This window comes from Piliocolobus tephrosceles, chromosome 9, assembly GCF_002776525.5.
Source record: "Piliocolobus tephrosceles isolate RC106 chromosome 9, ASM277652v3, whole genome shotgun sequence".
Classification (NCBI taxonomy): Eukaryota; Metazoa; Chordata; class Mammalia; order Primates; family Cercopithecidae; genus Piliocolobus; species Piliocolobus tephrosceles.
This window is the reverse complement of record NC_045442.1, coordinates 31,430,366-31,446,504: the sequence shown is the minus strand read 5'-3', so window position 1 is coordinate 31,446,504 and position 16,139 is coordinate 31,430,366. Positions and strand designations below refer to the sequence as shown.

The following is a 16,139-nucleotide window of genomic DNA, read 5'->3' as shown; positions in this document are numbered from 1 at the left end:
CGCCACTACACCTGGCTAATTTTTGTATTTTTAGTAGAGATGGGGTTTCACCATGTGGGCCAGGCTGGTCTTGAACTCCTGACTTCAGGTGATCTGCCGGCTCAGCCTCCCAAAGTGCTGGGATTACAGGCATGAGCCACTGTGCCCAGCCCGATTGTTCTTCTTTCCCTTTTCCACATACACCTCCTCCAAGCCTCACCATTAAACCTCACAGGGAAAGACAATGTAAAATATCTTTATAGAGAAATCCAGGACTGAGTATATATTCTCCATATGCATTTGTAAACCTCCCATAATGATTCACCTTGCCATTGCCATGTGTCTAGTCCATAGTATCATTTCACCTACATTATCTGGCTTGCATACTAATCACAGCCTTGTGAGATAAGCAGGCAAGTATGACTATATGCATTTTTTTCTGAAGTAGAATGTGAGTCTCACAGAGGTTAGGTAACTTGCCTAAAATCACATGGCTCATTAATGGGGGTGCTGGGACTTGAACTTGGGTCTTGTAACACCTAGATGGCATTATTCTTGTAATATTCATTTTTTAATTTACTCATTCATCCATCAGACATGTGTTGATCACCTTCTGATTAGATGTCAGGCTATATATGGAGCCATCAGGAACAACGGAAGGTTTTCTGTTTTTTTTTTTTTTCTTTTTTTTGAGACAGAGTCTCGAGTAAGGGGGTGCTATCTCAACTCACTGCAAACTCCGCCTCCCGGGTTCACGCCATTCTCCTACCTCAGCCTCCCGAGTAGCTGGGATTACAGGCGCCCGCCACCACGCCCAGCTAATTTTTTGTATTTTTTAGTAGAGACGGAGTTTCACCATGTTAACCAGGATGGTCTCGATCTCCTGACCTCGTGATCTGCCCGCCTCAGTCTCCCAAAGTGCTGGGATTACAGGTGTAAGCCACTGCGCCTGGCCAAACCACTGAAGGTTTTTAAGCAGGAAAGCAGAACTGTTTTTTGGATGAGCAAACAAAGTGGTGGTTTTTCAAGTACAGTGAGAGGTGATGAGGTACAGAGACAAAGGGATGCACTTTTGAGTCACTTAGATGGCACTGATAGGACTTTCACTACATCCTCCCATAGACAGTGGCTGAGGTTCAGGAAGTAGAGCTGGGGTTCCTACCTGGATCCTCTGGCCTAGAGCTTTACTGCACGTAGCCATTTATACCCACATCTTGATTTCAATTACTTTGTATCTATGTTTCTTAGAACTTTTTGCAAATCTCCACCTTATCTGAAACTGCCCTCAAGCCTTGTATTTCTCCTTCGCTTTCACAAAACCTAGGAAAGAAATAAGGGACAGTCAAGTAAAACTTTAAAAGTTTTAGAACATTTATTTCTTTGCGGCTGGTTACACAGGCGAAAAAGAAGTAGATTTGGTTAGGGAGAGAAAGCAGCAGGCCTTGGGGAGATACAGTGGCTCTCCCCCTCCCTAAACCCTAAGAGGCCTCCAGGAAACCTGAAGACAATAATTCCAGAAGCCCAGAGGGTGACCCCATTTCCTCTCTCCATGGTTATTACTGTCAGTCTGGAGCAGTTCAGGAATTCAGGAAACTATAAAGAAACCACAACAGCCTCCACAACCCAAACATCAACATCAACAACCTCAACAATAAAATTTATTAAAATTCATCTCCTTCCACCCACTCACAATTGCAGACTCTGAGCTAGGAAGTGGAAGGGACTACAGGAGAAGCTCTGCGTTGCCCAGGTTAGTATTTCCTCATCACAGGCCTGGGTTTCCCAGGATCTCAGGGAGCCTGGAAACTGACGCCTCCATTTCTGGGTGAGAGCATCAAAGCCTAAGCACACCTTCCCTCTCTCCTCACTGCTAAGCAGGTTAAGATTAAAGCAAACGGAGGCAAAGGCCACGGTTGACAGTGCCAACGGAAGACTGGCCTGTCCAGGTACACACACAAGGCCGCACAGGATAAGGCTGGGGAAGTGAGCGGGCGATGGCCTACGATGGGACTTGGGCGGGGCGTGCGAAACGCCTGGCAGGCGGGCCCGTGAGGATGACCAATCAGAATGCGGACTGCGTCCCAGGGGCGGAGCAGAGGCGTATCTTGGTCGAGATTGGATAGCGGAGCGGCGCAGGGAGGGGGCCGCGCGCAGTCCAGGCTGGCAGCATTGCAAGTCCGGGTTATATATCGCAGTGGCTGCGCCCGGGAGAGCTGGCAGCGCCGCCGCGCACGTGCCTAGGTCCGACGCCCTCCTCGCTTTGCCCAGGGGTTCCTTCTGTCCTGGCTCTGTTCCGTCTCGCCCCGAGGTTCACTACATCCTCAGAGCCCCAGCCTTTCGCCCAGCGCCTCCAAGCTTTGGACCTCGACGTCTGCAAAACTAGATGGTCACAGCCATGAATGTCTCACATCAAGTAAATCAGCTGTTCCAGCCCTGTAACTTCGAGCTGTTCAAGGACATGAGGCCCTTTTTCGAGGAGTATTGGTGAGACTTGGGAAGAGGGAAAGGCCATGCCAGGGCCCCGGGGCCAGGGCGCGAGGGGGTGGCATTGAATGCCCGCAATGATTTTCTTACAGAGCAAAGTTACGGGACTCCCTCGTACTGGTTTCACGCTACCTTTGTCCGAGGTGCAGGTAGTATGTGGCACCTCAAAGACATTAGAGCTGAAAGCAAGCAAGCAGAAATAAGAGGATGAGGGAGAACGTGGAAACATACAGAAGCCAAAGACAGCGCTTGTAGTGAGAACTGGTCTTGGAGGCGTCAGGTTGATCTGAAGCCTTACTAGATGACTTCCACGTCCCCTATGGCTGTGTGCGTAAGCGTGTGTGCACAGTGCAGAGCCCGGGGACAGCCTACCCTTTACAATTATCCCATCGTTCCCCAGGTGCTCCACCGTTCCTGCTGCGGAAAAGGAGGCAAAGTCAGAGAGGTCTTCCAAGCTTTCCCCTGGAAGAGCTCTCTGGCTTTGCCTTAAAGCTCCCCAGAGGTTTTGGGGTCTGACTTTATGCTCCAACCAATTTGCCATGCCCCAACCAGGGAGAAGCTATTGCCACATTCTTCTTACACCACAGCCCTGGGCTGCTTCTAGGCGCCCCAACCAGGGAGAAGCTATTGCCACACTCTTTTTACACCACAGCCCTGGACTGCTTCTAGGCGTGGGCCAGACAGCTGTCACCCACCTCTAACCCCACTGAGAGAGCAATAATCACAGAAACCTTGGACATAGCCCCTGCCCCGTGCTAGGTACTTTGTATACATTAATACTCCCAGGAGAGATGTAGTATTCCCCCTTTACAAATTAGGAAGCCAAGGCTCAGAGAGTTAAGTTGTTTTTTCCAATGTCACACAGCTAGTAAGTGGCAGAACTGGGACTCCAACCCAGAGCACTCACCTGGAGAGATGAGTGGGCATTTCTCTAATCAGCACCCACCCATGAGCCCATCCCCTCTGCCTTCTGCTTGCCAGGGCAACATCATTCCCCATAGCCCTGATCTACCTGCTTCTCATCGCTGTGGGGCAGAACTACATGAAGGAACGCAAGGGCTTCAACCTGCAGGGGCCCCTCATCCTGTGGTCCTTCTGCCTTGCAATCTTCAGGTAAGACCCCATCCCACTCCTTGCCTCTTCTCTAGACGTTAGACTTCCATTCTATGCCTTAAAGCTTTCCTGATTGCATCAACCTCCATCCTGTCCCCAAGTTGCCCTGTAATACTCTCCCCATCTCATTCTCAGCTTTAGTTCCCCTCCCAGCCTTCACCCTCTTCTATTATATTATCCTGTTTTCCTTCTTTTTTAGACCCCTACCTGGTAGTCTCTGCTTTTTCCCTCTTGCCTTCATAGTCTGTACTCGTAAAACATTTCTCCAGCCTCTAATGCTCTCAGCTCCTAACACCCTCTCTCAGGACCCTCCAATAACTTCCCCATATTTTCTCCCCCAAACTCCTTCAGTCTTCCCCTATCCCTCCACATATCTCCTCCTAGGCTCCTAACCCCTCCCAAGAACCCCATTCCTTAACTCAACTTTCAATCCCATCCCCCTGCATTCCCTGATCTTTCTCCAGCCCTCATCTCCTCTAGACTACTGGTTGGATCTACCAGATTGGCCTCAGGCTCTCAGGAGCTTTGACCCTGCCCCGTGGACAGGTGGGGAGGTGGTAGAGCTTGGAACACAGTAACCTGGTCAAGCCGAGGGAAGGGTGGATTGGTGCCTGGGGATGACACTTACACCATCTTCCTTTGTCCCATTTCAGTATCCTGGGGGCAGTGAGGATGTGGGGCATTATGGGGACTGTGATACTTACCGGGGGCCTAAAGCAAACCGTGTGCTTTGTCAACTTCACTGGTAATTCTACAGTCAAATTCTGGTCCTGGGTCTTTCTTCTCAGCAAGGTCGTAGAACTCGGTGAGTGGCAAGGCTTTGTCTCTCTGGTGCCTTGTGAACTGCATCCCTCCACAGGGCCCTCCCTTCACCCATACCCTTGAGAGTCCCTTTCCTATCCCTGGGTCCCAATAATACCTCTCACCCAAGCCCCTCTACAGATTCTCTGCCACAAAGACCCCCTTCCCTCCCCTGAGAATTTCTCTCGTGTCCCTACACCCAGTGCAGAGGGTGGTCCCAGCACTGGGTGGTGTGCCAACTATGATTCTCCATCTCCCAGGAGACACAGCCTTCATCATCCTGCGTAAGCGGCCACTCATCTTTATTCACTGGTACCACCACAGCACAGTGCTGGTGTACACAAGCTTTGGATACAAGAACAAAGTGCCTGCAGGAGGCTGGTTTGTCACCATGAACTTCGGTGTGCATGCCTTCATGTACACCTACTACACTCTGAAGGCTGCCAACGTGAAGCCCCCCAAGATGCTGCCCATGCTCATCACCAGCCTGCAGATCCTGCAGATGTTTGTAGGAGCCATCATCAGCATCCTCGCGTACATCTGGAGGCAGGAACAGGGATGCCACACCACGATGGAACACTTATTCTGGTCCTTCATCTTGTATATGACCTATTTCATCCTCTTTGCCCACTTCTTCCGCCAGACCTACATCAAGCCCAAGGTCAAAGCCAAGACCAAGAGCCAGTGAAGGGTTGGAGAGAACAGTGAAGCTCCAGGCTCTCTCTTCTCCAGGGCACCAAGAGGCTGGGCTTAGTTTTGGGAGAATGATTAGGTTGCCTTACCTGCATGGTTTCCCCAGAGGATGTGTGCCCCAAGGTGGCTGGAATTTTTGAGACAAGAAGGGTGACCCTGGGATGGGGGTGTGGTCTGTTACTTTGATGTTTCTATTTTTAATGTGAAGGCCAAGAAGGCCCTGGGATGGGGGTGGGACGGAGGAGGGTCCCAAGAGCTGAGTGGTTTAATTTCTATCCAGAAATCTTTCTTCTTCTTGCTCTATTTTTTTAAATTAAAGATTTCAACAAAATTTTGAGAGTTTGGGGATTTGGGGGGAAAGAGCGCTGCTGTGATGGCAAGAGGCTGCTACTAAGGGGATGATCGGCAGGTGGGACGCCTGAGGGTGTGTGGAAGGGTGAGAGGCACACACACAGACACTGAAAGAATCCTAGGCCTGGTAGGCACTTAATAAATGTTGTTACAGACCAGAATTTTATTGCTGTTAGAGGACCAAGCCCCTCATAGGAACAGTGAGAAACAGGCTCAGAAAGGCGGAGTAACTTTATCTAAAGTCATAGGCTCCCTGAATAGCAGAGCTGACACCTACAAGCATTGGAGACCAGATCTACCAGCTAGCCTCCTTGAGACCACGAGGTGGCGCTGCAGCACCGGCTGTGGCCGATGCCAGCCAGGTAGCTGGTTTCCCACGTCCCGCGCACTCACGCACCTCTTTGCTGCAAGAATCGCGGGCTGCCCCGACCTGGAGTGGGGGCAGGTGGTGAGTGGGACTGAATCCCTAGAAGCCTGGACCCTCACTTCGTTCCTGTACATCCAGCTCGCCTGTAGACAGTGGGGGAGGATGAAGGGAAGAGGACTCAACCGCGACTCTGAATCATCACGCCTTCGACAGTCCGCGCACGTTTATTTCATTTATCTTTGAAAACGAGGGAGGGGAAGCCTGGAGAAGGAGGGATGGGCCAAGGGTGAGTTGGCCCCCGGGAAGCTGGTCCCTGTTCCTGGCTTTAGTCCCAGGGGCGCGGTCTGTGTGTAGGGCCCAGTCCACCCCTCAGGGCTGGGAGGGGAAGGCCCTCTCCTGAGCCGGCGCCCCCAGCTGACCAAACACCCCTTTTAGACCCTGGGGCGGGAGCAAGCCAGTCAAAACGACCCCAGTCCTAGGGGGCTGTGAATCGTCGCCCCCGCCCTGGGGGATGATCTACAGGCGGGGCCGCTCATACGGGCCTTTCCACGGCGTACTGGCACGGACTGAGGTTGGCTGCTGGGGGCGGCCCGTGCACGGCAGGGTAGCTGAAGGAAGCGTGCTGTTTGGCTTTGAGCCGCAGGCTAGCCAGGCTCGAGTTACACGGGTCCCGATAGACGTAGGGGGAGGAGGCGGCAGCCGCGGCGGCGGCGGCGGCCGAGGCGTAAGGGCAGGACACGGCCCCGGAGGACACGGCTGCCGGAGCCAGCCCGGGGGGGCCCCCGCCCAGGCCCTGCAGGGCCCCAGGCCCTGGCACGGTGCCCGGGGCAGCCGCGGCGGAGGGCACCATGGAGGCGGCGATGGAGCTGGGTGGCGAGAAGACGGGCTGCGAAGCCAGAGGCCCCACGTTGACCGAGTTGAAGGCGAATGGGAAGGTCTTGGCGGCGAGCGGCGGGGCAAGCGCCTTGGGCGGCCAGTTGCCGTACGAGTAGCCGGGATATACCTCCTCGTAGGGCGGCACAAGCCCCCCGAGCGGCGCCGCGAAGCTGCCCTTGCACAGCTCGGCCTGCTGGCTGCGCTCGCGCTTCCGCCATTTGGCGCGCCGGTTCTTGAACCACACCTGCGGGCACGGGAGAAAGGCGGTCAGGGCTCGGGGCCAGGTCCCAGCGGCTGGAGGGCGGGCCACCCCGACGGGGCTACCAGCCAGGGCCCTGCGGTCAATAAACGAGATGAGGTGGCTGGAGACGGGGTGGGAGGGAAGGAGTGCACGGAGTCCGGGGTCGGAAAACAAGGCGCGGGCGGCAGGACCGAGTCATCGGCGCCAGAGTCTGTAGGGACAGTAGGATGAGGTCGAGGAGGGGTGGAGAGGGGAAGGAGAGACGGTGTCAGGGCCAAAGAAGCGCGCGGTCCAGGTAGTAGGGAGCAGTGGGAGCAGAGGCTGGAGGTTGGCGGGCAAGAGGCCGCGTGGGGCTGCGGCCGGGAGCCAGGGTCCGGGGTCCGGGGGAGGGGAGGGTGGGGTGGAACCCCTGGCCGCCGGGTCGCAGGCTGAGTGCGGAGGGCCCGCGCAGGTGCGAGTTGCGGGTCTGGAGAGCATACCCGCACGCGGGCCTCGGTGAGGTTGGTCCACACGGCGATCTCCTCGCGCGTGCTCATGTCGGGGTAGCGGTTCCTCTGGAAGGTCGCCTCCAGCTCCTGCAGCTGCTGGCTGGTGAAATGCGTGCGCTGCCGCCGCTGCTTCTTCTTCAGTGAACCGTCCTCCGGGGAGCCGCCAGGCAGCGAAGCCGAGGCCTTCTCTGAGTCTGGGGGGCCAGGGTGGGGGCAGGTCACAGGGCGCCCAAGCCTGCGCGGATTCTCCGGCTCCGGGACCTCCTAAGCCACCCGCTGGCTCCCACCTGAGCTGCCCAGCCGGGGTCCCACCTGCACTGGGGATGAAGCTGTTATCTCCTGCACTCCCGGAAGGGGGCGCGCTTACCGCTGTGCTCCTGGCCCTTGCAGCCGTGCTCTGGGAGCTGGGGGTGCGGAGTGCCCGCGTCTGACAGCGACAGGGCAGGGCTCCGGGCCTCTGCCTCGCTGAGCAGGCCGAACTCCATGGAGGGAGGTCTCTGGAGGCGAGAGAAGACAGAGACCAGGGTAACGGGGGTAAAATCTCTGGCTTAGCTGGATCCCAGCAGCGTTTCTCCGTAAATTCCCTGCCGCCTTTCTCAGCCCCAGCCATAAAGCTGGGGCTGCGTGGGGCTCCTTAGGATAGAATGGGGAAATAGCAGCCTAAGGGCACAGAGGTGCATGCTGACAGGTTCTCTGCATAGATATATAAACTAGACTTTGTTTTGTTTACTGCTGGGAACTAGAACTGTGCCAGGTATACAGTTGGGGTTCAATATTTATTGAATTAATAAAAATGTAGACTACAGGCCGGGCGCGGTGGCTCACACTTATAATCCCAGCACTTTGGGAGGCCGAGGTGGGTGGATCACCTGAGGTCAGGAGTTCGAGACCAGCCTGGCCAGCATGGCGAAACCCCGTGCCTACTAAAAATACAAATTTGCTGGGCGGGGTGGCACGCACTTGTAATCTCAGCTACTCGGGAGGCTGAGGCAGGAGAATCGCTTGAACCTGGGAGGTGGAGGTTGCAGTGAACCGAGATGGCGCTACTGCACTCCAGCCTGGGTGACTGAACAAGACACTGTCTCAAAAAACAACAACAAAGAAATCTACACTATAGCACACTACATACTCTATACTATATCTGCAAAAATTTAAAATCCTTCTCACCTGAATGCTCAGTATCCCCTTATACTCATACATGGTCCTCAGCCAATCATACCTGAGACAGACCAGATGTCTGTTATCCATTCTCCTTGGGACAGATTGTATTTTGAACCAGACCTGATATTTCTCCCTTAAGAATAATGGCTGCTATCATTTATATGTACTTACTGTGAGCCTTTACCTCATTCTCTCTCCCCTCACAAGAATATGTCAAGTATGATCATCCTTTTTCTGCTGAGGAAACTGAGACTTGAAGGAACTTGATGAGGCTCACAGAGTTTGTAAGCAGTGGGATTGAGATCTGAACTAGGTCTGTGAGACTCCTAATGCTTTTTCTTTGTTTGCTTTTTATTTTTCTTTTATTATTATTTTATTTTTCTGATTCAGTCAACTCAGAACGCTTGTTTTCTCACACTGTGCTCTTTGGGGCCTTCCCTCGAGGTTCCCTCAAGGACTCAGCTACAGTTCTAACCTGGCCTTGCTTGGGTCTGCTTCAGCTAGGGCAGCTCTGCTTTGGTCTGTTTCGTTTATGATTTCTTTCTTTCTTTTTTTTCTTTGTTTTTGAAATGGAGTCTTGCTTTGTCACCCAGGCTGGAGTGCAGTGGCATAATCTCGGCTCACTGCAACCTCCACCTCCAGGGTTCAAGCTATTCTCCTGCCTTAGCCTCCTGAGTAGCTGGAACTACAGGCACATGCCACCACTCCTGGCTAATTTTTTTTTTTTTTTTTTTGAGATGGAGTCTCGCTCTGTCGCCCAGGCTGAAGTGCAGTGGCGCAATCTCGGCTCACTGCAAGCTCCGCCTCCCGGGTTCCCGCCATTCTCCTGCCTCAGCCTCCCGAGTAGCTGGGACTACAGGCGCCCACCATCTCGCCCGGCTAGTTTTTTTTGGTATTTTTTAATAGAGACGGGGTTTCACCGTGTAGGCCAGGATGGTCTCGATCTCCTGACCTCGTGATCCACCCGTCTCGGCCTCCCAAAGTGCTGGGATTACAGGCTTGAGCCACCACGCCCGGCCAATTTTTGTATTTTTAGTAGAGATGGGGTTTCACCATGTTGGCCAGGCTGGTCTCGAACTCCTGATCTCAGGTGATCCACCTGCCTCGGCCTCCCAAAGTGCTGGAATTAGGCGTGAGCCACCACGCCCAGCCTGTTTTGTTTATTATTTCTGAAGAGGTTTCATTTGAAAGAAGGTAACAAGATCAAACACAAGTGTGAAAACCACTGGGTGCTTGGGCCGGGCCTGGTCTCTTGCCTGCACCAATATACACTGCATCCCACCAGTGATTGCTCCACCCATGAATGGCCTCTACCAAGCCTGCTCCAGGCCGTAGGTAGGAGCTTCATAAGACCACCTTCCTACTCATAACTTCCTATCCCAAAACCTAGCCTCACATTGCCCAGGAGCCTCCCTGGGTCCCTCTCCAAGTTTCCCCCACAGAGTCCCCTTTTCTGCCTGCTCTCCCAGGACACCTCTGCTGGGAGGAAGGGAAATGGGCAATACTGGGGTTCAAGACTCTGGGTGCCTTTTGGTTGGAGGAGAACAGAGGAGGCTAGGGACAGAGGGAAGGGGTAGAGAGCTGAGTGGGAGGGGCCTCTCTGCCTCTGTCACCCCTTCCCCATTAACAGGGGCTTAATGCAGGCTACACGGGGTGGCATTAATGTAGTGGATTAGCCTAGATTGAGATGTGTGTCACTTGGCTGCTCTGGATTTATTAGGAGCCTTTCTCAGGGAGGTGCAGATGGGCAGCGGCCTGTATTTGCACATGGTAACGCCCCCTTCAACCAGCTCAGAGATCACAGCTGTGCCCCCACTCCCCACCCCACCTCTCAAGCCAGGTTGGAAGTGGAACCGAGGTCAAGGCAGGTGGTTGAGAAAGAGTCCCTGCTCTTTCTACAGGCAGAGGGGTCTAGATCTTGGACCTTTTACTGGATGTGAAGAGACGGGGCTGGGGGAAACCCAGGACAGGAGAAAAGTCAGGCCAGAACTGGAGGTGTGCTCAGCTTACTTCCCCTTCCAGGTCAGGTCAGGGGGTTTGGAGCTGGAAAACTTTGGCCAACAATGCTCTGATGGAAGGGAGATGTCCCTGAGAAGGAACTATGGTAGCCTTGGCTGGGAAGATGAGGGAGGAAGGGTTAGAAGTGAGAGCTGGAAAAAGGGGTGCTCTGAAGTCTCCCTTTACTTCATACCCAAGATGCCCTTGAAATGCAAATCATCCCCCTGACTTTTCCAGAGGCCATGGGAGCAACATGAAGCTGGCAAAAACCCAGAGAGGGGTTTACCTGTGGGAAAAGCAGTCCCACCCTTGCCACCTAGCCTTCCAGTCAGCTTTGGCTCCAGACTTGCAGTTTTCCAAATTACCCTGCCCCCGGCATTCCATACCTGCATCTTGCTTTCACTCTATTTCAGCAGAGGGAGGCAGGGTAAGAAGGGATATGGGCGAGGAAAAGACGAGGCCAGAAAGCCGAGTTCAGGCTGCGTGTTCCCAGAGACAGACGGACACGTGCAGACACACACAGGCCCCCACTCAGACATAATAAGCACTTGGACTTGGAGCTAGGGGCACACAAACACACACTCTCCCACACATGCGCTGCCACATCCAGGCAGACAGACACGTACCGTCACACAGTCTCCTTTCTGTGACAGGGACAGCTGCTGGGGCTGTTTTGGAGCTAGCCATGATTACCCTCCCCCCCCCCCCCCACCGCCTCCCTGGCCCCTCTGAACCTCAGCTCTCCGTCCCAGGAGCTAAGGACTCTGTGTGGGGGAGGAGCAGGCCAAGGGGCCAGGGGAGTGTTCTGCACTGGATGCTGCTGAGTGAGGAGAAGGCATGAGCATGCTGGAGCTAGAGGATGGGGTGGGGAGGAGGGGCAGAAAGTGCCCAGGCCCCTCTGGGGAAAGTCATCTGGTATAGCCCAAAGAAATTAGGTTTGGAGTCAACAGATCTAGGTTCACGGTCCTGGCTCTACAACTTACTAGCTGTGTGTGTCCTCGGCAAGTAACTTTACCTCTCTGGGCATATTTCTTCATCTCCGAAAGGAAGTTCATGATCCCTTCCCTACTTGCCTTCAGTATTGTTACAAAGTTTAGATAAAAACATAAACATGTAAATATGAGTAGGGATAAAACTCTACCTGAGTAGTTTTTTTCCCCTCACTCATTAAACAAATGCTATTTAGCACATTCTATGAGCTGGGCATTGAGTTAGGCCCTGAGGGTGGAGTAGTGACTAAGATCTCATCCCTGTGTCTGCCCTTCCTCGAGTGGGTCATCTCCCCAGACTCTGTATCCTGCAGTGAACTGTTTCCCTGGTGAATGAAGGTGAGTACACTGCATTGCTGAGAGATAGGCAGTACATGCTGTGAACACTTGGTCCTAAGCATAGATGACCCAGTCAACAAGGCAACAGCAAAATAGGCAGAGTAACCCAAGCTGGGAGCCACTTTGGGGACGAGGGACTGGTAAAGGAAAGAATGAAGCCTTTAGGCTCTTGCATGGGCTAGTAACAGCAGAGAGAGGAGCCATGGCTGAGAAGGGACCTGACTGTGAAACTGAAGAGAGAAGGAAAGAACAGTAAAGCCAGGCAGGCAATAAGAGAGATGGAAGGGTGGGGGCATAGACCTCTAGCCGACTCACGTCCGGGTGGGCTGGTCAGGCAAAGGCTGGGGGCGCCAAGCTGTTGTCTGAGCTGGAGACAGGCTGGCTGAAGATTAAGCTCCCCCAAACTGCTGGAGGTCAGGAAGCTAGGGAGTTGGGACTGAGGCCAGGGACTTCGCCTCACTCAGTGGATAGGGAAGAACAAGCAGTAGGTCTGGAAGCTGCAGGATTAGTTGATGCTAGTAAAAAATGCCCAGGCAGGGACAGAGAGAGTCAGGAGATAACAGTGATGGTGAGCCCAGCTCTGGGAGGGGGCTGCTGGCCCCACCCCTAGCCTTTTTGCCACACCCTGCTAGGGATGTATGGCCCAGTCCCACTGGTGTCAGGGTGGCAATCCCAGGCCCAGGGAGTACAGAGGGCCTACAGATATGCTCTGATTCTGCAGTACAGGCTAGAATTAGAGGAAGCCTGGTCATGGACTGCAACAAGAATGAAATATCCAGGACATACGAAGGTGGAGAGCAGATCTCAGGCCAGGGAGGCCACAGTGGGGAGGTCATGGTTTCCAAGAGACACAACCCCATGGCAATAAGTCAGCTGTCATGTGGACCCACTTAAGTCCTGAAGCCAGAGGGGTAGACCAGGGACATAGTGAGAGCCCACAATCGGTTGCACTAATAATGCTTGAAACTGGAGGCATAACCTGGAACTCAAATAGGAGAAAACCTTTCTCTTTCAGGGGCTAAATGGCGAGGAGATGAGAGGAGCTGGAGTTAATGATGTTTTCATCTTATAAACGTGAAACAGAAGTGAGGCCCTTAAGTGGACATGGCCGCATGTTCATTTGGGACGCTGAGCACCCAGACTGTATGGTCTGCTGAACTGCAGTGTGCAAATGCGAGCAAATCGAGACACATTTGCAGCAAAGATTTGAAGCATTCAAGTTATCAAGGGACGAATCGGGGATCAGAGAAATGATTTCACAGTCTTCCTGCTCTTCCTTGCTTCCTTCCTGGGGATCCCAAGAACAGTAAGGCACATACCCTAACTTGTAGGAGTCTGCAGTGTAGGGAGGCAAACAGAGCACAGGATGGAAAGATGGAATGCATGGGTCTGACTCCCAGACTGGGAGATCAGAGAGAGGGAAACCCGTGGAAGGTGGTACCAAGTGTTGGGGGCTCAGAGAATATAGGCACGCGACTGAACTGGGAGTTCAAGAGGCAGAGAAGGTGTATGGCATTCTAAATAATCAACAGTGTTGGGAATAAGCTGGCAGGCTGGGAGGGCAGTGGTGAGCCTAGGTTAGTCACAGTCTCAGTGTAGGCCATGGGAGATCTGCAGAGAGAAACAGGTCAAACCGAGGGGGGCCTCCAATCGGGGACAAGGGTTAGTGATTCAGATTTGACAAAGTCTAGGCTAGAGTATGTCCAACTTTTTCATCAAAAACCCCTAAGATTCACACTGAGCAACAGCCCTGAATAAAGAAAAAAACCCCTAAGGCCAGTCAAAAACAATATCTACTAGAAAACTAGAGGCATGACCTGAAACAGCTGCCACTAGTATGAAATTGTTTAGAGTTCGCCAGCTTTATGTTTAAAATGCAAGCAAATTTTTCATTCTATTCCATACTTTAGTCATGGAATATAAAATATTTTAATATACAAATAAATCTTATTTTAATATAAAAATAAACCTCCCAATCTTCAAGTGATATCACCCACCAGGAAGATGGGCCCTTTTTAGACTGTGTGTCATGCCTCCCCCACCCCTGTTCTGCCCTCCTCCCACCCCACCCCACTATGAGAAGCAATGCACCAAAGAGTGGGGGTCACTGGAGGCTTGTAGCCAGGGTGTGACAAAAGACAGCATCTTTGTGGCCTTTATTTGACCATGGTGAGCAGAATGGGTTGGGCAGGGAAGAAATAGGAAAGGAGAAACTATTAACTGAAAGGTGCAAAAGAGGCCCCCGGGGCAGGACAATGGGAAAGGAGAGACAGAGTTTTGAAAGTTATTCCTCTCCGTCTTCCCCCAACTCTTACCCAACTGATGATCTTTTCCTTTTCCTCCCCCTCATTCTTTTCATGAGGCCCTGGCAGTGGCCATGGACACCCTAGACACCCCAAAGCTCAGGACCTAATGGATCCTTCATGTTAGTCTAGGAGGCATCATTTAGTGTGAATGGAGAAGAAAAGATTCCACTGGCCCCATGCTTCTGTCACCACAAGTCAGCTTTAGCCTGCTGCGTTTGCCCTCCCTTCCTGAACCCAAGTCTGGGCCAATGTTCCCATCCCTGAGCAGAAGGCAGGCAGAGATATTTGGCCTGGCAGGCAGGCTAAGCATTTGGGGAGCTCCCCAGAGTTCTTGGACAGGGACAGGGGTAGTGGCCAGCATCTGAAGCCCGCGATAGCGTGGCCCATCTATCATTAAGATCCCTCCTATGGCTGCATCAGGAAGGTGGTTAGGCTGCTCTAAGGCTCAGCCCCACTTTTCCAAACAAAGATTCTGCAGTTTGGGCATAATAATAGTGCTTATTTCTATGGTGCTCCTTCATTTGCAGAGGGCTTTCACAGACATGATTTCATTTAACTTGCACAACTGCCCAGCATGGCAGGAGTGCCTATCCCCATTATACCTCTAAGAAGGCAGGATGCAAGGTTACACAGTTTGAAGAGATTCAAACCACCTAGTTCTGCTCTTTCCATGCCTCACTCCGTCTACCCTGCAGCCATTTGTGACTCTCACATGTGCTGATCCTTCCAAGCCCTGAAGGATTCCATTTCTACTTCCTGCCTCTACCATCTCTCTGGAAATGAGCTCTGGAAGTATGCTGCCCACTGTGTGCCAAAGAACATTTTTCTATTCATCCTGAGCTTGCATCACTGCAGTTCTAAAAGGCCCCCTCATCTCCAGTTTCAAGATTTGGGGAGCAAGCAATTCTTCTGCATATCTAGGCTTTTTATTATGCTGTAGATTTCCATCTTGTCTCACCTTCCAGAGGACTAAACTTTGACATTTGCTCTCGCCAGCAACCCCTGGCTCCCCATTCTGCCAACCATTCTCTGACCCTACTCTAGGCCCATGACATTCTTCCTAAGAGCCAGTGACCAGGCATGCATTCAGCTACATGGCTTTATGCAAGGTTGGGAAAAGGTTCTGTTTTTTGTTTCCAGTCATCTTCATTATGATACCATCTCTTTGGCCTTTTTGACAAAAGCCAACCTTGAGCTAAAGTCTTCAGGGAGCCATCTGTAATGCTTTCCCTATTCCTTTCCTGACACAGAGCCCTTCATTTCACCTATAATTTCAGTGATTTTTATGGGAGCACAAGCCCCTGAAAAGTGTATCAGAATGTGATGGGGATAATTGTGGTGTGTCTTTATATTGCTCAAAATAGAGCAAATGAAAAAAAAAACGTTGAGAATCCTAGCCAGTAATAAGCAAACTTTAGAACTGAGAAATGGACATGGGAGTGTGGGGAATACCTAGTGTATGTCACTCATAGGTGAAGGGTGAGAAAGGTTGAAACCACTGTTTAGATTGCTCATTGCTAAATACAGTGGCCTTGCGCTTGTCCTTGTGAAAACTCCGTCCCCAGCTGGGCTATCTTGCTCACTTACATGGACTCATTCTCCCTGCTCTGTCCTCTTCATAATTGAGCTCTGTTTAGAATTGGGGTCAGGGTGGGCCGGGCGCAGTGGCTCACGCCCGTAATCCCAGCACTTTGGGAGGCCGAGGCGGGTGGATCACGAGGTCAGCAAATCGAGACCATCCTGGCTAACACGGTGAAACCCCGTCTCTACTAAAACTACAAAAAATTAGCCGGGCGTGGTGGCGGGCGCCTGTAGTCCCAGCTACTTGGCAGGCTGAGGCAGGAGAATGGCCTGAACCTGGGAGGCGGAGCTTGCAGTGAGCCGAGATCGCTCAGGGAAAGAGCGAGACTCCGTCTCAAAAAAAAAAAAAAAAAAAAAAAAAAGAATTGGGGG

At 52.5% G+C, this 16,139-nt stretch overlaps 2 protein-coding genes across 2 annotated transcripts in view; one reads left to right on the top strand and one right to left on the bottom strand.

Annotated features, from left to right (window-relative positions):
* The first annotated feature begins 2,111 nt into the window (after positions 1-2,111).
* Positions 2,112-5,401, top strand: ELOVL3 (ELOVL fatty acid elongase 3). Its single transcript, XM_023206204.3, has 4 exons — positions 2,112-2,463; positions 3,445-3,576; positions 4,230-4,381; positions 4,638-5,401. The coding sequence occupies exons 1-4, from the start codon at positions 2,363-2,365 to the stop codon at positions 5,063-5,065; spliced, it is 813 nt and encodes a 270-aa protein (XP_023061972.1). The 5' UTR covers positions 2,112-2,362; the 3' UTR covers positions 5,066-5,401.
* A 595-nt stretch (positions 5,402-5,996) lies between these two features.
* The window catches only part of PITX3 (paired like homeodomain 3), a 12,058-nt gene continuing 1,915 nt past the window's right edge, over positions 5,997-16,139 (bottom strand). The window contains exons 2-4 of the mRNA XM_023206232.3: positions 7,761-7,890; positions 7,385-7,587; positions 5,997-6,908 (exon numbers count right to left, since the gene is read on the bottom strand). Coding sequence (XP_023062000.1) covers positions 6,321-6,908; positions 7,385-7,587; positions 7,761-7,878 — 909 coding nt within the window. The 5' untranslated portion in view covers positions 7,879-7,890 and the 3' untranslated portion in view covers positions 5,997-6,320. The remainder of the gene's footprint in view (positions 6,909-7,384; positions 7,588-7,760; positions 7,891-16,139) is intronic.